Here is a 24,444-nt window from a genome sequence, read left to right as displayed (position 1 = left end):
AGAAACGCATGCCACTTTGTTTTCCCATTTATTTCCCTCTACTCTATACAGCCGTGAATTTGCATTTCATTTAGCCTGAGGCTTATTCATTTCACTTTTGGTGTGAAATGGCCTTTAGATTGAGTAAAAATATACGGGCCCAGCCCAGGAGAGAAAAAGTAACGCAAAAGTACAGTAACACATTACTTTCTTACGGCTTAGCTCCAGTCTATTTAACGGATCTTCTATCGCCCTATAATCCATCGCGATCTTTAAGATCACTAAATTCAAGGCTTTTGGTCATACCTAGGATATCCAGAACCACTAAAGGAGGAAGAGCATTTTCACATTTGGCTCCAAAACTCTGGAATAGTCTTCCTGATACTGTTCGTTGCTCAGACTCGCTCTCCCAGTTTAAAACTAGATTAAAGTCGCATCTCTTCAGCCAGGCATTCATATAATCCTACAGTTCAAACTACAATCCGGCCTCTAGCTCATAAATGCCAGAGGAGAACTGGCCCCCGACTGAGCCTGGGTTCTCCCAAGGTTTTTTTTTCTCCATTAGGTCACCTGATGGAGTTTTAGGACACCATTAGGTCACTTGATGGAGTTTTAGGACACCATTAGGTCACTTGATGGAGTTTTAGGACACCATTAGGTCACTTGATGGAGTTTTTCGGTTCCTTGCCACTGTTGCCTTTGGCTTGCTCAGTTGGGGATATTTTGGGGATATTTAATTTAATTTTATCAATCAATAAATTCTACTAGAAACAAACCTTGTTGTATTATTTTAATTTAATACTGTGAAGCTGATTTGATACAATCTGTATTGTGAAAAGCGCTATACAAATATACTTGACTTGACTTGACTTTCTATAAAAAGTAACTAATGCAACAGCAAGCACAAACTATGCAAAGGCGACAGCTCTCCCGGCGCCAAATTCACTCACTCGTTTTCATTCACTCCTTCATGTGAACTACATTAGTGGAGTAATGTAGGGGATAGTGCATGAGGGAATAGGGGGCAAGATATGCATGTTTCGCATTTGTTAGTGCAGACAATTGCAAAGTCACTCATCAGTCTTCTATGATTTGTAAGTCGCATGGATAAAAGCGTCTGCTAAATGAATAAATGTAAATGTATATGTAAATGTATGAAAATAAACTTTATTCTGAGATTCTGAACCGAGGAATACGGCAGATTGTTTTGCGAATGAAAATGAGTCTGCGAGGGATGGGTCTCTATTTTAATTTTTTCACAACACATTAAAGGTCTTTTTTATGACCAGAACAAAGAGTTCATATTGCCAGTCTCTGACTCACATCTTTGTCAAGTGTGAGCAGATTCTTCTGAAACCCAGAGACTCCATTTAAAGGGGTGGTTGATTGATTTCACTTTTCTTACTTTAGTTAGTGTGTAATGTTGCTGTTTGAACATAGACAACATCTGCAAAGTTACAACGCTCAAAGTTCAAAGCAAAGGGAGATATTTGCTTTTATAGAAATTGCTTTTTAAGGACTACAACAAACGGCTGGTAGAGACTACACCACATTACTCCCGGGTTAGTGACATCACCAACCCTAGAATTTACATAAACCCCGCCCCCTGAACACGATTTATAGATTATCAAGACAGAATATGCTAATCAATGACTAGAAAATATACATAAGCTACATAAATTCATCAACTAACCATTCAGAAATGTCCTGTTGCTTCTACATGTTGTCTCTTCTTCTTGAGTCTCTCCATCATTGTCTGAATCCGGTTTGAACATAAAATGCTAAAAGTTTTAGAAATTTGCAGTGCATGTCTGTGTGAGTGCAAGCTGTTGAAGCTCCGCCCCCTGTGCCGGGAGCAGCAGCTCATTTGCATTTAAAGGAACAGACACAGAACGGTGTGTTTTTGCTCACCCTCAAAAAGTGACAATTTTAACATGCTATATAAAAATATCTGTGGGGTATTTTGAGCTAAAACTTCACATACACACACACTGGGGACATCAGAGACTTATTTTACATCTTGTGAAAAGGGCATTATACCACCCCTTTAAATGTCATTGCTGTGTGGGAGAAAACACTGAGACACTAAAGAGGGCTTGAGAGAATGCAAAGCCTCTGCACACCACATACAAAACCCACTTTAACATAAACAGAGATACCGTCGTGATGTTATGTTATCGTCCTGTTGCCATGACACCAGTGATGTGGCCTGAGGCGAATCTAGTCCTCTATAGACCTGTTTCTCTCACACACACTTCTCCATCACTGCAGGATCTCAGAGGAGGATGAAAGCTGCTGGAGTGGGTGGTGTGTGAAATCTCCTGTCAAACGTCTCACTCATTCCACAAGATAACAGCGCATTCACTCCGAACGCTGCTAATGCAACATTAAAGTCAAGAAATTCATCATCTTAACTCTAATATGAGTGAAAAAATATGTGAAGTATATGTATTTTTTTTATGTATTTATAACAGAATTGCTATTGTTAATTAAAACATCATTTTGGTCATTACAATATAAAATAATAATAATAAAACATAAAATAATTATTAAATATATATTACATAAAAGTATAAATTACATATTATTAAAAAATAATATAATAATAATAATTAATAATAATTGTATATTATATTATTTAAAAATATGTATAATAATTATTTTATATTATTATAATTTTAGATTGTGTGTGTAATATATATATATATATATATATATAATAAAATATTAAATAATTAGCCTATTAAATATATATGTATTATATATATACATATATATATATATATATATATATATAATTATTTTGTATTATTTTATGTTGTCTATATAGACAATATAAAATAATAAAATATAAAAGAATTATAAAACATATATTACATAATGTTTTAATTATATATTATTAAAATATATTATATATATATATATTTTAAAAATATATATAATTATGTTATATTATTTTTTTATATTGTATATACATATTTATATATCTAAATTTATATATTATATAAAAGTATTAATTCATTAATTAAACATGTTGATTTGGCAACTAACTGAAATAAAATAAGCTAAAGTTGAAGTACTAAAATGACTAAAACTGACATAAAAATAAACTGAAGCTTAATAGAAATATATAAAAAAGCACATAAAATAACTAAAACACAAAACAAAATTTAAATGAAAACTGAAAATATTAAAATAAAAGCCAATTCCAAATATTAATAAGTACTAGTATATAAATAATACAAAAATAACACAGATATTTGATTCTTAATTCTGATTGGTTGACAGACACTTCAGTGTGATTCATTAAAGGTTAGATCGGGTTACTGACCACATTCACAGTCGCTCAGCTCCATCTTCTGGGAAAATCTGATTTAAATGATTTTCCCATTCAAGTAGACGGAGCTGAACGACTTTGAACGTGGTCCGTAAACTCGGGAATAAAATCTGACCACAATATAGACTCATATTGAGCATCTTTAGCTCAAATCACAGGCTTTCTCAGATAATGAGCATGAAAACGACGACTGGCTCTTGCAGACAAACTCAAACCTGCGTCCACATCTGTGAATAAGATGTTTTTATTGTCGTGTTGAATGAAACCGTATTCACAATCCATTTACCATGGGAGAGGGTAAATGTTCACTTAAAAAAATATAAGATCAATGATGAAAGTTAAAAAGGCAAACCCTTAGTTCACATGGCAAGGCAGATTCACCCATAGATCGTCCAGGGCCGTTGAGTGTGTGTGTGTGTGTGTGTGTGTTTTTGTGTGCATCTATTCCGCTTTTTTAGTCTCATCTGCAGTAATATTGACAAATAATGATGTTTTAGCCATGCATATGACCGCTAAATCAACATACTCTAAGTTTGGCATCTTTTTTTATAAACTACACACAACCATCTTGAATTGGTTTCAATACATTTTTTTTTGTTGACATTTTTTTTTACACATTTTTACATTTCTGGATGATCTTACGGATCACAGACGTGATGGTCTGAATAAGAATTGCTCTGTAATACCAAAAAAAAAAAAAAGACCAAACGACAATATAGATTAAGAAAACATTATTATCTTATACTCTAATGATTAAATAAACAGAATAAAAAAAAACCAAAAAAAAACATATCCTCATAAACTTTAATAACAGATTTGGTAGCCTGTAACTCTCCTGAGAAAGGTATGATAAAATGATTTTTCTATTATTATTATTATTATTCCTGTCATATTTGCTCAAAGCAGATGAATCGAGGAACTGATGAAGTTAGCCACTATAATTGTTTTCCTCCTCGTGTTTCTGTACAACATTCATGAGGTTTGACTGCATTATGATTATTCCTGTTCCACAATATCATTAAATTAACAATCACATCTAGTACAGGCTTCAAGATTAATGGGTACTTTCCACAAATAGGGTTCAAAACAGAGAATCGTGTCCGTCCACCTCAATATTACAGTATATGAGCTGATTTATTTAATTAATTTAAATTAAATTTCTTCAATAACTAGAATACATTTAAAATGTATTTAATGAAATGTAAAAGAAATTTTAAATGTAGAATTTTTTTTTTTAATTGTGACCTATTTTTAAATAATATTACCCCCCCCCCCCCCCAAACCCCCACATTTAACCGAATATCAATATGATTATTTTTAATTGCTCAATAGTGAAGACATGTGAGGTGCAACAGGCCAAAATCACCATTTTAAAGGCTCTTTAAAATTGATTTGTATGTTACATAAGTGTTTATCTAACATATCAACTAGTTGTTTGTCTTTATTGCTTAAAAAAAGTAACGAGACCCTTTTCATGGAAAGTGCCGATTGCGTTTCACGAAATACTGTTCCTGCCCGATTCAAAGCTTTACAGTCTAATCTAAAGCAAGTCCCATGATTGTTTCACTACATTATTACAAAATACATAATTCAGAATTTGCAACATTCTATATCGAGGTGTTATAACTGAAAAACCACAACATAACCAGCTGAATATTCCCAGCGGTTTCGTAAATCAAAATGAACAACGACGGTACAAAAGAAAAGTGCTTCTCAGGATCCTATTTGGCTTCCTCAAAAGAAAATGTCCCTCAAACTGCAACGGGACACGCATCGATCCCTCATCGACATCTCTCAATATCTCAAACCCGGACGTCTGATAGTCCCTCGGAGGAAACGTCCCGTTCGCCCGACGACAGTGGGGCCGTTTGGAAGAACAAAACTAGCTCATTCTGGCTCTTTATTAAAGTAATGGCAGTTTAAGACATCGGGTTCTATATGTGCAAACGAAATGAGTCTCGGACGAACAGCGTCAAACTCTGAATGAACGTGTCGAAAACATGCGGAGAAAAGAAAGACTCAAGTATGTAACCTTGAGTCATTTTTATAACCCCTTTAACCTATTTTTTTTTTGTTTCTTGTCAATTAATTGATCATAATTAAAGGGATGGTTCGGAGTAAAATCAACCTAGGGTCCTTTTCACCATGACCTCGAGCCAAACACCCCCCAGAAGCCTTTTCTCCCTTGGTCGAACATTATTAAAGTTAGAGCTTATTTAGAGATATCAGCCGGATGGCTTAGTGCAGGCGCTAATGGATCCAATGATGTATCTCGTAAATTACCCCACTAATAATGCCCAGAATGGTACCAAACTTCTACAGTAGTACAAATAGGTTCTGTTCTCATAAAACGAGGCATTGGAAAGTTTGTAAGTACATCAGGAGTTTATTTAAATAACACTTGCCTGATGGCTAATGCTATCGCTAACCTGCACGTCGACGTCACTTCACTTAGTTGGGAAAAGCCCGTAAAAGTCCTGGCAGAAAGCGATGCATAAGGATGTAGTGTAACGACGCCCAGTTCCAGGATTGCACTAATATTTTGTTGGTAGTACCAGTTTGCAAGTTAACACTAAGTTGTCAAACACTTCGGAAAAAATAATAATTTGTCGTTACACTACATCCTTATGCATCGCTTTCTGCCAGGACTTTTACGTGCTTTTCCCAACTAAGTGAAGTGACGTCGACGTCCGGGTTAGCGGTAGCATTAGCCATCAGGCAAGTGTTATTTAAATAAACTCCTGATGTACTTACAAACTTTCCAATGCCTCGTTTTATGAGTACAGAACCTATTTGTACTACTGTAGAAGTTTGGTACCATTCTGGACATTATTAGTGGGGTAATTTACGAGATACAGCCTTGGATCCATTAGCGCCTGCACTAAACCATCCGGCTGATGTCTCTAAATAAGCTCTAACTTTAATAATGTTCAACCAAGGGGAAAAAGGCTTCTGGGGGGTGTTTGGCTCGAGGTCATGGTGCAAAGGACCCTAGGTTGATTTTACTCCGAACCATCCCTTTAAGGCGTTTACACACTGAAGAAAGCTGCGTTTGCAGGAAACATGGGTTCATACGCGGGGAAAATGCAAACTCACTCGAGATGCCAGGAGCTCGACGGATGCGGAAAAATGTTGTTTTCTCAACTTTTATCTGCAGAATTGTCGCAAACAAGGTTTGCATTTTCATCTACGGTTTTGCAAAGCTGCATTAAAATCAACGGATCTGATGAAGCATCGCCTAAAAGTCACATTTCTCAATGTTTTTTTTGCACGTTTTTCGTAAACCCTTCCAAGCATCATTCCAATTCAAATCAATAGATATACAGCTAAAATTCTCTACATTTCTTTGCAAACCCTTGCGTGTTTTTTTGTGTGCAATGCACCATTCCCATTGAAATCAATATATCTGAAGCTTTGTCTAATAGAATTACTCAAGGTTGGTTTGCACAGCTTTCGCAAACCCTAATGTATTTTATCTACGTCTTTGCAAAGCATCATTGCAATTAAAATCAATGGATTTGCAGCATTCCCCAAAAGTTACAATTCTCTATTTTTTTTTTTTTTGCACAGCTTTCGCAAACCCTTGCGTATTTTTTTATTTATTTTTTGCAATGCACCATTCCCATTGAAATCACAAGATCTGAATCTTTGCCTAAATGTTAAATGTATCTAAACTTTTGCTCGAACACCCCAACAATACTTTACGTTTTTTTCATCTACGTCAACGCAATGCTCCATTCCTGTTGAAATCAATGTATTTGCAGCATTGCTCAAAGATGCATTTTCTCAACTTTTGTGTGCACGCTGCAATATCACTTTAGCATCTTTGCATCGCAGCGTTCCCATGTAAATCAACCGATCGGCAGCGTTCTCCAGTGTGTAGACGGCCTTGACGTGTGCATGAGAACGGATGCACCAGTTTTGCGGTGATCTCCATGTGGATCCTGATTGCGAGGGTTATTGTATATTGCAGGAGGAACAGCACGGGTCTTCTTTATCCGGCTGAGAGGCGTAGTCCATCTGCCTCACGATCTCTGAGAACAGTTCGTCCACCATGGTTTTGCTCTTGGCTGATGTCTCCATGAACGGACAGCCCCATTCCTCAGCTAGAGCTTGACCCTCGCTTGACGAAACCTCGCGCTCGTTGTCCAGGTCCACCTTGTTTCCCACGAGAATCACGGGCACACGCTCATACCTGTGAATGCACATGACACGATAGTGAGTGAAAGATGTGGCATTTCAGCACTAAGAGCAATAACAGTTTCCAAACAGGTTTCCCTGATAGCCCTACTGCACCTTTGGCTCTCGTCTGCCATTGGTCAGGCAAACGGATAGTCCCGCCCCCAAACTCATGTCATTGGTTGAGTCAACAGTTGACAAAACAGAACAGTGTTGGAAACGTCTCATTCATTCTTCAGGAAGTCAAACTACCAATGACTGACTTATTTTTAAACATTAAACTGGAATATGAAAAATAATATTTTAACGTCTTTCTCTCGTTGACGCTATTTTCCGTCGATCCATGTTTCTCCTAATGATTTTAACCAAATTTCACCAAAATGGGGTCAAATAATCTTCAGACCAAGAGCGACAACTACTGGTCAAAAAGTTATAGTTATAACATTGAATTACTCATAATAATTGAACTAGAAATACAATGACCAAACAAATCTTCCTAAGCTGTACAGTGTGCATGCAATTGTCCCTAAACAAATACATAACACTTTCCAACAAGGTTTTATTAAAAAATTGTAAATAAAAATAAAATGTTTTATTCAAGCACAATAATCATCATTGGTAAAATGCACCAATATCTGATGAATAATTTGCTCCAGGTGAAACTGTTCAATGTGTTTTCTTTACCAAGATTGATGGGAGTTAATACGAGAGCACTTCACTCCAGTTATTGACCACCATCCGATACCTGAGGTCAAAATCATTAAAGATGATGCAAATGTATTTGTCTTCTTTGCAATGGTACACTAGCTCTCTCTGTGTGTGTGTGTGTGTGTGTGTGTGTGTGTGTCGCTGATCCTGGACTGACTCTGAATCATTCCCTCCACAGACTCTGAGTCAGAGCTATTGATCTGTCAGATCCTGCAGCTGAAAAACTAGTGTCTTCAGAGAAGTGTGTGTCCGGGGCTGTTGAGTCATGAAACACACTCCCAGTGTTTAACACAGAGAGCGGAGGAGTATGCGTTTCATATCAGCTCTAAATAAAGGAAGATCATAGTGACTGTAGAGAGTGATGAAGAGTGAAGATCTCAGATCATCACTGCTCTTTTCCAGCAATCAGGATCATGATCTTCAGACCAAGTATATTTATCAAGTATTAAAGGGATATTTCACCACTGGGAAGATGAGTGTGTATTTAAATTGGGTCATTTATGTAGTCGAAATGTGAAATTATTTTAGAAGTTGGAGCCTTCTAGACTGAGAAAAGCCAGAAAATTTATTTTTGGCTCATGTGGATGAAAGACTACAACTCCCAGAATGCACTTGCTTCGCTGCCCTACGAGGACACTCCCAAGCCACGCCTACCGGTTACAGAGGGCAGTATCGGAGGAAATTATACAGCTAGGTGACTAGTCGACTTGAAACTGAAAAGACGGTGTTTTATGGTGAGATCCCCCTATGGGCGGGTTGAAGACATGCGGGACGAGCTCCTCCTACTGGCTGTAGTCTCTCGCCTCTGGACACAAAAGCCTGAGATGTCGCTAAATGATGATTTTTGCGTCATCTGAGGTTTTTTTCCAGACACACAATACAGAAATCTCTGGTCTCAGGGGGACATGAGGGAGGGAAGCACAGTCACTCTAAAATATACCGGGTTTCTAATGATACACCGCTTAATGTATCCCTTAGTATCCCTTTAAGAAAGAAAGCATGCAAGCAAATAAATCAATCAATAAATGTATGTCTCTTATTCTAGCATAAAAATACATACACACGTTTAAGTCTTACTTTCAAACAACAATTTCCCCATAGACTTCCATTGTATATGCATTCTTGTAAAAGCACAATTTAGTGTGTCTTTATAAACAGATGGAGGTCTTCAATGTTTTCTGCTTTAAGGACAAATAGGAGAAACTGGCTCATAAAAATGAAAAGAAAAATGTGCCTGGAAAGACTTGTTTCATTTCTAGAAACACGTGGCGAGTGTCGTTTCAATCATGAATTTAGTTTAAATGCTGTACGCATCACAGAACAATATTAAATTTGATCCAAGTTGCTTTATTAAAAGCATCCTAAAGTATCCCTTTAAGTATACCGACAGAAGACGAAATATTGGCCCGTACTGCCGCTCAAAAATTTGGGCTCAGTATTAAATTGATCTAATGTTGCAAAAGATTCTATTTCAAATAAACATTCTATTCATCAAATAATGAAAGAAAAATTAAATGTATCACAGTTTCTATTAAAATATGTTTTCAACATTGATAATAATCAGAAATGCAGCAAATCATCATATTATAATGATTTCTGCAGGATCATGTGACACTGAAGACTGGAGTAATGATGCTGAAAATTCAGCTTTGATCACAGGATATAAATTAAAATTTAAAATAAATTAAAATAGAAACCAGTTAATCAAAATTGTAAAAATATTTCACAATTTTTAATGTATTTCTTTTATCAAATAAGCGCAGCCTTGGTGAGCAGAAGAGACTTCTACCAATCCCACAGTGTATACAGTATATATTATTTGCTGTGCATGGATTGCACGATGTTAATACTCTGATTGCACGATGTAAATACTGTGATTCTGTCAGTAGTGAATGCCAACAGTGATGTTTAACAGGAGCAGGAGTTCAGTGAAGACAGCAGGGCTTCTGGAGCTCGCTGGAGTTTGATTGACACGGTTCAGCATTATTTATGAAGCACCAGACAATCACGTCTCGTTCTGCAATGGCAATGAGCATCATTCACATCATTCACATCATGTTATCACATCTAGCATTCCACCAGCCTCAGCTAATGTTCCTCGACACACTAGCGGGACGTTGCGGAGCGAGAGTGTGAACGGTGAGTGGGAGGTAAGAGGCACAGATGAAATGTCATCTATTGGTGGCGAGCAGGAGAAACGCTATTTATAGCCTGACTGACACAAGGGACGTCTGAAGTCTGAGTCTGAGTTCGACGCATGTTTGAGCAGGTCTGGGAGAGACTGTGTCATACTCATGAACATATGCTGCTTCAGCTCGAGTGTGTGATGGTGTTCACCATGCGGGAAATCCAGACTTTTAAGTTGAAAGCTTGTCATTGAACGAATTATGATGGAAATTAATCGTTATTTTGAATGCTGTACATTCAGTTTGTACACATTTTAAGCACTGCTGATGAAGAATAGCAATATAAATGCCATAGCAATAAAGCTGGCGGAGAAAAATACTACATATTCAGCCAGTTTATGAAGCGACACGTTCAGCGAAGTGAACTACTTTCCTCAAAACAAATATCCCATCAGTCTCAGCCAGAGCCGATCAGCCCTATACGCACACTACACAAAGTGCGTAGGGCCCCGCAAATTACTCAAGGCCCCGCCTCCCCCTCGTGTCAAAGCGCGTCAATCAATGTTTACAATATCGATGAGAAAATGAAGCGGAACTATCCTTCTGGTCACGAAAAGAGAGAGAAAACAACACCATAAGAGTTCATTGCAGGAACAGTTATCAGGCAGACTTGTGACTCTCCTCTCAAAGTTTGATGTCAGCAAAGAACAGTAGGCTAAAGTTAAGTTGATGTGAGTTGATTTATTATGTTTAATAAACGACAAAGGACAACGGTGTTTGTTTATAAACTGCAGCTCGGAAAAGATAACCGCGTCGCGCGTTAACATGCGATCATATCATATGCACATGCATGAAATGAAACGCGCACTTTCCAGCAGAAACATCTGTTGTGAGTCAGGAGTCAGGACCAGTACACTACGGGCGTGATGGCACTCCTCATTATAGTTTTAAAACAAGACGATGATTATCTAGTCGCTCAGTCAAGGTTTAGTTACAACTCTGCCCAAATGCAATATGGAAAGCAATGTATTGACATTGACTATTGATAGGCTCCATTGAATTTAAAATGTTGATTGGCTGGAGATTCTGGTCAATATGGATGCACATCCCTCAGTAAATAATAACCATCAAGAATCAAGAGTATCAAGAATTACTTTTATCATTTAAAACACAGTGACATGCTATGGCGCCATTTTAGCTTTTATTCATTCACAGGATAATTATGCATTTTTGATATCAATAATTCAATTTGTACTATTTAAAATGTGAATTCTTGATATTAAGAATGAACTTTTTACTAGTAACAATGTCTTCTGATATCAGGAATTACATTTTCGCTACAACTAGTTAAAGGAGGGATTGTAGTGGGAACACTGGGGTGTCAGGTGTGACTGTGTGGCAATGGCAAATGGTTCATGGCTCACGGGTCAGGTATGAGGGCCCCTAAACAGAATTTTGCTTAGGGCCCCAGGGAGGTCAGGATCGGCTCTGGTCTCAGCGGCAGAACGACTAACACATCTAATGTCTGCGTTTTGATCTGCGTTTAGTTTCATATGTGCTCTAAGAAAGATTCCTGCATGATTTTAATTATAATTATCATAGTTATTAAAAAAACTAATGATATGTAACTGTTATGTTTTTAAATATCTGTCTATATATACATATATATATATATATATATACACACACACAATTATTATTATATACATACATAATATTGTGATTTTAATACATTTTAATGATTTATTTAAAATGATTTCCTAATATAAAAATAATTTGAGATATATAATATTCCATAATATAAACATAATATATATATATATATATATATATATATATACAGTCAAATATATTAAAATTAAATACATATCAAATTCATTTAAAATGTAATTAAATTAAGAATATTATATATATATAAATTATTTTTTAAATGATATATATATATATTTGTGCTGTCAAATCGATTAATCGTGATTAATCGCGATTAATCGCATCTAACAAAAGTTTGTGTATATACAGTATGCGTGTATATATATATATATTATTATATTTATATACTGTATATGTTTGTGAGTGTGCGTGTCTGTATATATAGATGCGATTAATCGCAATTAATCGATATGACAGGCCTACTAAATATAATATTCTAATTTTATAATTTATAAATAAATAAATAAATAAATATATACAGTATATATATATATATATATATATATATATATATATTTATACGCAAACTGTTGTTGTTGTTCAGTCTCCTAATGCTGCTCGGCGACATTTTCCACAATGTCATGCCATGCATTATCATCTTAATGTCCAAGTGATTAAAATAATTTAATACAGTGACAAGATAACAAACACAGAAGCACTAGTTAAGTGAATGTAATTACCCTGGAGTTTAACGAAGCGCGAGCCTTTCATGACCCAAACATCTATTAGAGGATCATTGAAGCATGAGCGTCGGCTCTTAAAGACTGACCGTAGAGATTATGATGAATCCATGAGCTGCACATGCAGATGACAAGGTGCATTTACCAGTTTAGTATCTGACAGCGGCTCAATAGCTAATTATTCTTTCATGCTACCGTGCGCATGCATTGCTTATTGCCTGAAACCACGCGTCACAGCACACGCATTAGACTGAACCACACTGGGGTAATTTACAATCAAATAATGCAATGCATCAAATAGATTTAATCATGCACTTTAATGATGGAAATGGCTAAAGTTTATTGGTGTTGCTTTAGCTTGATTCGCTACAGGAATTAAGCAAGTCAAGTAAAAAAAAAAAAAAGTGCCTAATGCAATTTATAGAGAGGAACTGTTTCGAGTGTGAAATGATTGTGATGAGGCACTGAGGGATTTAAAACACTTGATTTCACTGTCCGTCTGTCAGAAAGTGACGGCTGCATTGCTCTGTCCAACGCATTGAAGTCCTCGCCGGCGCAGTTGCCCAGTAACGGCTCGACCCCCGGCGCTTAGAAACACAAAAACAGATGTGATGTCTCCAGAGACCCTGCTGGAAGCAATGCATGCTGGGATGCTTTTGGCCAGAAATGCTGGTCAGGCCACACGCTGATTCAGAGCGAAACAAAGGAACCTAGTTGTTAATGAAAACAAAAAGGGGAACGTTTTTTTTTTTTTTTTTTAGATCCCAAAATAAAGATGTCTGTCAGAAATTACAGGCTGAGTAAAGTCCAAACTGACTGAATGAGACACAATGTTCAGAAACTAAACTGCTGGAAGAGTACAGAACATAAAAAAGGATAAAACAACATCAAAGATTAAGAATAAAGGTATGAAAATCATTTTGTTCCGTTTCCTGTGTCCATGTGTGTTTAGTTCCGTTTCCTGTTTCATGTGTTTAGTTCCGTTTCCTTTCACGTCTGTTTAGTTCCGTTTCCTGTGTTTCACGTGTTTAGTTCCGTTTCCTGTTTTACATGTTTAGTTCTAAACACATGAAACAGGAAACGGAACTAAACACACGTAAACACAGGAAACAGAACTAAACATGTAAAACAGGAAACAGAACTAAACATGTAAAACAGGAAACAGAACTAAACACAGGAAACACAGGAAACAGAACTAAACATGTAAAACAGGAAACAGAACTAAACATGTAAAACAGGAAACAGAACTAAACACACGTGAAACAGGAAACAGAACTAAACATGTAAAACAGGAAACGGAACTAAACACACGTAAACACAGGAAACAGAACTAAACACACGTGAAACAGGAAACAGAACTAAACATGTAAAACAGGAAACAGAACTAAACACACGTGAAACAGGAAACAGAACTAAACATGTAAAACAGGAAACAGAACTAAACACACGTGAAACACAGGAAACGGAACTAAACACACGTGAAACACAGGAAACAGAACTAAACATGTAAAACAGGAAACAGAACTAAACACACGTGAAACAGGAAACAGAACTAAACATGTAAAACAGGAAACAGAACTAAACACACGTGAAACACAGGAAACGGAACTAAACACATGTGAAACACAGGAAACAGAACTAAACACACGTGAAACACAGGAAACGGAACTAAACACACGTGAAACACAGGAAACAGAACTAAACACACGTGAAACACAGGAAACAGAACTAAACACACGTGAAACACAGGAAACAGAACTAAACACACGTGAAACAGGAAACAGAACTAAACATGTAAAACAGGAAACAGAACTAAACACACGTGAAACACAGGAAACGGAACTAAACACATGTGAAACACAGGAAACAGAACTAAACACACGTGAAACACAGGAAACAGAACTAAACACACGTGAAACACAGGAAACGGAACTAAACACACGTGAAACACAGGAAACAAAACGTGTGTTTAGTTCTGTTTCCTGTTTTACATGTTTAGTTCTGTTTCCTGTGTTTACGTGTGTTTAGTTCCGTTTCCTGTTTCATGTGTTTAGTTCTGTTTCCTGTGTTTCACATGTGTTTAGTTCCGTTTCCTTTGTTTAGTTCTGTTTCCTGTGTTTACGTGTGTTTAGTTCCGTTTCCTGTGTTTAGTTCCGTTTCCTGTGTTTACGTGTGTTTAGTTCCGTTTCCTGTGTTTCACGTGTGTTTAGTTCCGTTTCCTGTGTTTCACGTGTGTTTAGTTCCGTTTCCTGTGTTTCACGTGTGTTTAGTTCTGTTTCCTGTTTTACATGTTTAGTTCTGTTTCCTGTTTCACGTGTGTTTAGTTCTGTTTCCTGTTTTACATGTTTAGTTCTGTTTCCTGTGTTTACGTGTGTTTAGTTCCGTTTCCTGTTTCATGTGTTTAGTTCTGTTTCCTGTGTTTCACATGTGTTTAGTTCTGTTTCCTGTTTCACGTGTGTTTAGTTCTGTTTCCTGTTTTACATGTTTAGTTCTGTTTCCTGTGTTTACGTGTGTTTAGTTCTGTTTCCTGTGTTTCACGTGTGTTTAGTTCTGTTTCCTGTTTTACATGTTTAGTTCTGTTTCCTGTGTTTACGTGTGTTTAGTTCCGTTTTCTGTTTCATGTGTTTAGTTCTGTTTCCTGTGTTTCATGTGTTTAGTTCTGTTTCCTGTGTTTACGTGTGTTTAGTTCCGTTTCCTGGGTTTAGTTCCGTTTCCTGTGTTTACGTGTGTTTAGTTCGCTTTCCTGTGTTTACGTGTGTTTAGTTCTGTTTCCTGTTTTACATGTTTAGTTCTGTTTCCTGTGTTTACGTGTGTTTAGTTCCGTTTCCTGTGTTTAGTTCTGTTTCCTGTGTTTACGTGTGTTTAGTTCCGTTTCCTGTTTCATGTGTTTAGTTCTGTTTCCTGTGTTTACGTGTGTTTAGTTCCGTTTCCTGTGTTTAGTTCCGTTTCCTTGGTTTACGTGTGTTTAGTTCGGTTTCCTGTGTTTAGTTCGGTTTTCTGTGTTTACGTGTGTTTAGTTCCGTTTCCTGTTTCATGTGTTTAGTTCTGTTTCCTGTGTTTCACATGTGTTTAGTTCCGTTTCCTGTGTTTAGTTCTGTTTCCTGTGTTTACGTGTGTTTAGTTCCGTTTCCTGTGTTTAGTTATGTTTCCTGTGTTTCACATGTGTTTAGTTCCGTTTCCTGTGTTTAGTTCTGTTTCCTGTGTTTACGTGTGTTTAGTTCGGTTTCCTGTGTTTAGTTCGGTTTCCTGTGTTTCACATGTGTTTAGTTCCGTTTCCTGTGTTTAGTTCTGTTTCCTGTGTTTTCGTGTGTTTAGTTCCGTTTCCTGTTTCATGTGTTTAGTTCCGTTTCCTGTGTTTAGTTCTGTTTCCTGTGTTTACGTGTGTTTAGTTCCGTTTCCTGTGTTTAGTTCTGTTTCCTGTGTTTACGTGTGTTTAGTTCCGTTTCCTGTGTTTAGTTCCGTTTCCTGTGTTTACGTGTGTTTAGTTCCGTTTCCTGTGTTTAGTTCTGTTTCCTGTGTTTCACATGTGTTTAGTTCCGTTTCCTGTGTTTAGTTCTGTTTCCTGTGTTTACGTGTGTTTAGTTCCGTTTCCTGTGTTTAGTTCCGTTTCCTGTGTTTACGTGTGTTTAGTTCCGTTTCCTGTTTCATGTGTTTAGTTCTGTTTCCTGTGTTTCACATGTGTTTAGTTCCGTTTCCTGTGTTTAGTTCCGTTTCCGGTGTTTCACATGTGTTTAGTTCCGTTTCCTGTTTCATGTGTTTAGTTCCGTTTCACATTTGTTTAGTTCCATTTCCTGTTTCACGTGTGTTTAGTTCAGTTTCCTGTGTTTCAGTTAGATACCTTGGTTATTCATTGATTGATTATCAGTTTCACCTGTGGATTGTTTCATTGATTGGTTTGTTTGGTCTATTTAAGCCTGTTCTTTGTCAGTTCAGTTCTGAGGGTTTTGAGTTTTGGTTAATAAAGATTTATACTGCCGCAAAAAGATCCGCTTCTTGTTTGAGCATGAAAAAGCTCTGCAAAGTTCCAAAGTCCCTCCAGCGGGAGTTCTTCTCTATATCAGTGTCACTGTTTCTGAGCTCCCTGAAGAGCTCCATTGTAGTCTTGAGTTTTATCCGGGAACGAACACTCACAATATTCCACATTATAATAATTAATGCGCAGAATAAAGGCGCGGGGCCTGGTTGAGTTAGTTAGTAGTGTTTTAAACTGGCGGTTATGGGAAGGGGAGGGACATTTCCCAAACACACTCAAAGCGCTCGACCAATCACAACACACTGATCCAGCCGACCAGTCAGAGCACAGTGTGCTTTTCAGAAGGAGGGGCTTCATAGAGACAGAAAGTAAACATAGCGTTACTGATAGACTGGGAAGAGAGGAGCTGCAACAATGGAGAATATGAGGAAAATAATCAACATTCAAGCAGGAAAACCTGTTCTAGTATAGCCTAAAAACAACATCAAGACTTTGATAAAGGGCATAATAGGTTGTATTTAAATAGTATAAAGTACCTGAACTGATGTGAAAATACAAGCGCTATTCATCAAGTAAAAGGTCACAGTGCAAGTAAAAGGTAGAAAAGTAGCCAAACCAATTTTAAAGTCGTACAACATACATAATCACTCTCGGTGTAGAGAAATAGAGGAAATCTTCTGTTCAGAGTGAAACACAAATGAAGACAGATGAGTTCATGTTAATACGCCGCAGCTTTGCTCGCGGTCGCAGCAGTGCAGTGGAGCGAACAGTAAATTGGAGCAGGTTAAAAAGCAATCATCATCTTCAGCGGCCTTCCCGTTCCCTACACACTCTCTCCAGGACATGCTTTTCCATGTGTTTCAGAGCTAGGAGAATAGGAAAAACACTCCCACAAAACTGATTTCAGATGAGTGTGAAATGTCAATGTCTATGGGCTCAAACAGCAGGTTTCCCTCAGGAACACAATCTCATCTTCCAAGAAGGAAGGTCTCGTGGGACACAGGTACACCATCATCCAATCCACGATCACAACATTTACTTTACAAAGCTGGCATTAGACGCGCTGTTGCATTAAAAACGCCTAAATGCAATCAGATATAAACAGAAGTTGTAATGACTACAGGAAATCATAAACCAATGCACAGGTAAAGTACATTTATAATGTTACAAAAGATTATATTTCAAATAAATGCTGTTCATTTGAACTTTCTATTCATCAAATAATCTTGAAAAATAAAAATATATCACAATTTCCCCAAAAATATGAAGTTTTCAACATTGATAATAATCATTAATGTTTCTTGAGCATCATCATATTAGAATGATTTCTGAAGGATCATGTGACACTGAAGACTGGAGTAATGATGCTGAAAATTCAGCTTTGATCACCGGATATAAATTACATTTTACTATATATTCACATAGAAACAGTTATTTTAAATTGTAATAATATTTCACTATTTTTACTGTATTTTTTATTTTTAAAAATGCAGTCTTGGTGAGCAGAAGACTTCTTTCAAAGCACACACAATTAATATAATAAATGTTATACAAGTTCTGTCTGAAGGGAGTCTGAATGTCATTAACACATTTACGCATTTCCTTCAAATTAATTCAATAATGCTTTTAGATACCCATTAGCATAACACATTTTACAACATGTAAATGCTTTCACAGAATTGCACACATTTTTAGCATGGCAGATCCTGTGAAGCAGCGCACAGATTGTGTGTGGGCCGTGTGTTTAAACACCTGCTGTAGTTTAATTGAATACATGGATGTGTTTTTTAATCTAAATTCATTGAAGAGTGTTTCACATTAGACGGAAAGCAGAAGAGCGACGGGTCCGCCCACATTTCCTCTTCCCAGGGTCTCGCTGCCAAAAGTCCAGCGAGTCTTCGGGTTAGTGCGCGCTAATGCAGTTGTGATGTTTCTTTGGCTTCCACCGGCACACAATCTCATTTATATTGTGGTGAGTGTGCAAATCTCACCAGCGATACTGTAGTTATCATCAGCCGTCTCAGCATGTGTCTGCAGATTAACAACCTGTGCCAGAGCTTCACATATCTTTCTGCAGGTTCTGGCATAAAACCGTGCCAATTCAATTCATAATGCGAGAGATAAAGCTGCAAAAAATATATATAATGTGCTTAATGGCCGGGAATCTCAACATGAACTTCAACCTTCCCTCAGACCCGATTTATACATTTATCTAATGCATTTTTACTTAAAGTGATTTCACAGAGTTGTGCAAGTGTCACATCTCATATATAGCGCTCAGCACTACAATTCATTTATTTAATAATGCATTTATTTGTTTATTTAGCAAGTAAGATGCATTAATGCACAGTTGCTACAATTGCTGAACCCCAACATGCACAAAAATAACTAAATATGGGCTGTGCTTCATGCTTTATAAACTATCCCGCATCAAATCAGTCCAAGCGCAAGTTACAAAAGACTTTCAGGATGTTCTGCATCAAAGATGTCAAGTTGCAGCATTCAAATATGGCAAAATCGTGCATGCAAAAAAATAAAATAAACTCTTTATATATGATATTTTCAGGGAAATGTGCATTGATGTCATGACTTGATTACTGTGGTAAAGTGTCCGGTTACTGACCGCCACTAAACCTCTCCACTATTGTTCATAATGACACCATCAGGCGATTTTTAAGGGTGCTTTTGCTATTCAAATGCAACAGTTACTGTATTTGTCACGATCAACCACACACATCTGAATAGACAGAAAATGCCAGAAGACATAAAGTGCATAAATAAGAGCTTTTTAAAAGCTTTTCTCACTCAAGGTTCTGACAGGATAATTCAGGCCTTTCAGGTTTTGCAGCTTCAGTGATGAATCTTTTGTCTCTTTGTGCTTTACCTCACGCTCGCTTTATAATTGTTCTGTAGGTCCTGTTTATGAAAGCAGTGTGTGTGTTCAAACCTCTGTTATGAGTCAATGTGGAAAAAAACCACAAACAATACAGCATCTGTTTCTAGGCCTTAGGTTAAACTACGGAAAGATTATAACAGACGCTGCCTCCCGTTGGACTTATTATTAACGGCAGCGTCATATTATTCCACACACACACACACACGCACACGCACACACACACACACACACACACACACACACACACACACACACACACACACACACACACAGACAGTGTTTCCATCTTCTTAACTGGGAAAACCTTGGAAAGTTCACCTCGCTCAGAGAAGACAAACTACCGGCTTTACAGACTCATCAGTACCATGGTAAAATTAGGGTTCTTTAATACAGTGTGTAACATGATACAGAATGATTACTACATTTATATAACACTTACAAACAAAGTACTGTCACAGTACCCTGGTAAAATGATGGTATAAGATGCTAATACCATGGTACTTTTAATATTTACCATAGTGCATGTCAAAAAAACGTGTTTATACCGTCGTTTTCTGTCTTCTTTTACCTTTTTGTTTTTACCTTGCATTTACAAGAAAGAACTGTGGCAGAACCATGGTAAAATGACCGTATCACATGCTATTAATACCATGGCACTTCAATATTTACATGGTAATACCATCATTTTCGTTGAGTTTACTGCTTTTACCTCAAAGTACTGAAGTACACAGTAATATACAGTGTGTAAACAGTGGTATTGAATGCTTATTATATTAATATAAGTCATAAAAAGGTGCTTATAAAAAAGTACTGTGGTAATACCATGGTAAAATGAAAGTATCACAAGCTACTTTAATATTTGCATGGGAGACGCCATTATTTTCTGTAGGTTTATTGCTATTCACCTTTAATTTACAAAAATAAACAAATTCAAATATTGTGGCAGTGTCATGGTAAAATTATAGTATTGATACTATGATATGCACATCATGGAGTTCAACTAGTGTTAAAATTATGGTATTAGGCGGTAATACCATGCAAAGAATACCATGGTATTCATATCCATCATTGATTATTGCAATACAATGCAGTGATTTTGTCAAAAGAAGGAGCCTCGCGTCTCTTACCTCTAAACTGACAAGCTAATATACCACGGTACTTTAATGTGTACCATGGCAAAACATGCTACGAACAACTGTAACAATGGGTAATACGGTTCCTCAAAGAACACCACGCTATTCCCATCATTGATTGCAATGCAATGCAGTGGTTTAGTGTCTTACCTCTTGACCCGGATGATCTGGTCTCTCATGGGCTTGATGTCCTGGAAGCTCTGCTGGTTGACGAGGCTGTAGACCAGGATGAAGCCCTGGCCGTTCTTGATGTACAGGTCCCGCATGGACGCGAACTGCTCGGTACCGGCCGTGTCCAGGATCTCCAGCACCGATGGCGACGAGTCCACCTCGATCTCCTTACGGTAGAAGTCTTCGATGGTCGGGTCGTACTTCTCGATGAAGGTCCCGGTCACGAACTGGACCGTGAGCGCAGATTTCCCGACCCCTCCACTGCCGAGCACCACCACCTTATACTCGCGCATTGCGCACAGAACCGAACCGAGTGACGCGCGTAAAGGAACCAGCTAACAGTGTCCGAGCCGATCAGAAGCGATGGGAAACTTGCATTGAATATCGCAGAAGTCGAGCAGACCAGGAGCCATGGCTGGCTGTGTTACACTCACCATAGAGACAAATAACAGAAGCGCGCAAAGAGCCAACGCGCGGGCTTCATGGCATCCGTAACCATGTAGAAGAGCCAGAACCCGACAGATGCGTGAAGAAGAAATCACCTCTGTGCGTGCATACAAGCGCTGAACACATCACGCGTCCCCTCCCTGATGCATCCCAGAATAGAAGATGCACACTACTCTGCATCTTACGGCATCTTCAACCGCCATACTCTCGGGTGGAGACCTTCTGAAGCCAGAACACACAGTCTCGGCGCGAGGATAGGAGTTTTATAGCGGATTGATGCTGTGAGCGTTCAATGGGCGCGGAGGAGTTCGATAAGCCACGCCCACTGTTCTTAATAAGGCAATGGTTGCGAGAGGTGGGCGGGACTTCCGCTTTTAACTACGGCGCGGTTGGTTCTAGGATGAGTTGAGCGACCAATAAGAGGCGGCGCAGGGGGCGTGTCAATAAATGATGCTGTTCCTATGGCAACAGTGCGTCGCCCGCATCAGCACCTGAAATAGAAAGCAACAGGGATGCGGCCATTGTGTGTGAGTGTGTGTGTGTGCGCACTGATGGAGGCCGCGAGTCTGCAGTGTTCATCAAACTATTTCAATACTTCCATTCATTACATCTGCAGGATTACTGCAGTTCATCAACATGCTCCGCTAACGACAAAGGCTCATTTTAAACACTATATATAGTTTTGGTATTTCAAACTGGTCAAATGTTCTGCTTGAATATCATGCTATCTTAATTTTAAAAATGCCACATATATAAATATATAATACAACGGCATTCATACATATTTCAGGAAGTCTTTATGTAATCCAGGCCCATACAGAGGAATATTGTGCAGTTCTTACCTCTTCATAAATGATCCATCTCCACATGTCAAGGAATACAGCGTTCATAAGAAAGGCTCGAGGCACATCAGATGTATAAGCATCAGCACTGGGTATAGATCCAAACAAGTTTTGTACAAGTAATACATTGTCCAAATAAATCAGATGAAATGAAACCGCTAAAGGCACACCTTCAGGAAAATGTTTATTAAACATTGATAGAACAACAGATTTTGTATGAAAATAAATCATAAAAGTGGTTTATTTTGCTCAATAATCGTATAAATGTATGAGGTGGCGACACACACACACACACACACACACACACACACACACACACACACACACACACACACACACACACACACACACACACACACACACAGTATACTTTATAACAACTATATGTTTTTTTAATAAAGTCTAAGTTAATACTTGTTCAAAACAATCACTTTAGCAAAGTTTGTACTATTTTCGGTTTATTTTGACAAATAAAATAAAAATCATTATTCTTCAATAAATACTGTCATTAAAATATTAGCAGTTTAAAAATACAGAAAAAAAAATATTTTAAAAAGTAAAGATCCCATAATCATTTAATTTAAAGTAGTAACAATAAATATTTTATTATATGATATGATTAATATATATTTTCTGAATATGATGGTTTCATTATAAATATGATTATCTCTAAGGTGGACACCCGACTTAATATATGATATTTACCATCAAACCATCTCATGTCAACAAATGGAAAAGTCAGTCGGCTGTTTATTATCATGTTATCATTATTATTACTACCATAAATACCATACTTTTACATATTCTTCTGCTATTGAAAAACTGTTGCTTTAATTACCTTGAACAAAACTGAAAATCATTAACAATACCTTTGTCTCAAAATATATTCAATAATTTTAGCGATTCCCATTTGCTACTTAAATCTACAACATTTTTAAAAACATGAAATATTAGATCAAAATAGCACAGAAGCTGTCCGCGATCTGGTCAATGATCAGCCAAATTCTATAAATACCCTATGAATATGCAAATGAGCCCCGCCTCCACTCACTCACTCACTCACTCAGCTCAGAGATCCACTGGTTGACGATCACACGTTGATCTGATTGGTTACAAGGTAGTTTGTGACGTCAGAAACACCAGCGATTTCAAAGCATCTTTGGTTCACTGCAGTTTTAAGGAGGAAATACTCAGCAATGGTGTCGACTTATGAATTTTGCATATGTTAAAGCATATTAAAAACACCACATAGACACATAAAAAACATTAAAAGCTTGATTTTTACCACAGAAAATCCTTCTTTAATAAAGTGCTGAGCTGAACTTTTGCGCCATCTAGTGGTTTAAACGAGAATAAAGTCAAAAGCGTCTTTAGCCCCGTTGTTCTCTAATGACTTTCCAATCCTGTGTGACTTTTATTCTTCAGTGCAACAGTTATTTCCCAAGCAATTAAAATTAATGCACTTCAAAAAGGACCATAAAAGCATCAGAAAAGTATGTAAACAGGGTTTGGAACGTCATAAACATTTTGCAACAACTATTCGTTCCGAGAGTAAAACAATTAATACAAGATCACTCAGTTTTAAATATCATGTTTTAATGCCCTGCCATTTTAAAAGGGTGGAATCAGATGATAATGCTATTATGATCACAATATTCATTTCGCATAGTATTTCCGTTATACATAATTTTATCAGTAAAAAGACAATTGGATGGAAACAGAAAATTTCAATTTGTTTGATGCATTTTCCCTGAAACTGTGTTAGCCATTTAAAAAAAAAACCTTGGTATTACCATTGTTCTTATTCAGGGTTTCTGCAGGTTTTATGAAGGTAAATTTAATATTTTATAAAGACTTCTTTAAATCCAAGTAAAGAAAATGTAAGGGATACATTGAAGAGAATATGTTAATATGTTCCTTAAGGGAGAAACACTGAGTCTAAGCAACACTTCAGAGTCTGAAAATATAACTTCCAACACATATCCATTATATTTTCATTCATTTTACCAACAAAAAGAAGCTTGAATCGCATTCTGATCAAAAAAAAAAAAAAAAAAAAAATTATAATAATATTTTTTTAATAATTTTTGACTTGTTTTCCAGTGCAACTGCATAAAGATTCTAACATCAAGATGCAAAAGCACATAAAATATGACGTCTTGTTTTCTGTGAAACTGATCAAAATATTTATGTTTAAAATGAGAATATCTGGAAAAATGTATTTCAAAAACTTAATTCAATGTGAAGTTTTCAAAACTAATTG

The 24,444-nt window shown here is 37.0% G+C and overlaps 1 protein-coding gene across 1 annotated transcript; it reads right to left on the bottom strand.

Annotated features, from left to right (window-relative positions):
* Positions 1-3,544: 3,544 nt before the first annotated feature.
* LOC309494526 (ras-related protein Rap-2a-like) lies at positions 3,545-22,297 on the bottom strand. Its single transcript, XM_082163960.1, has 2 exons — positions 20,872-22,297; positions 3,545-7,511 (listed from the first exon to the last, which is right to left on the bottom strand). The coding sequence occupies exons 1-2, from the start codon at positions 21,183-21,185 to the stop codon at positions 7,274-7,276; spliced, it is 552 nt and encodes a 183-aa protein (XP_082020086.1). The 5' UTR covers positions 21,186-22,297; the 3' UTR covers positions 3,545-7,273.
* Positions 22,298-24,444: the final 2,147 nt, after the last annotated feature.

Source organism: Leuciscus leuciscus (genome assembly GCF_965113295.1).
Source record: "Leuciscus leuciscus genome assembly, chromosome: 3".
NCBI lineage: Eukaryota > Metazoa > Chordata > Actinopteri > Cypriniformes > Leuciscidae > Leuciscus > Leuciscus leuciscus.
This window is presented reverse-complemented; position numbering and strand designations above follow the sequence as displayed.

Coding starts and splice junctions, on each gene's coding strand:
- LOC309494526 (XM_082163960.1), bottom strand. CDS start 21,185: ATGCGCGAGTATAAGGTGGTGGTGCTCGGCAGTGGAGGGGTCGGGAAA. Junction 7,512..20,871: donor CAGATCATCCGGGTCAAGAG/GTAAGACACTAA, acceptor GTGCATTCACAG/GTATGAGCGTGTGCCCGTGA.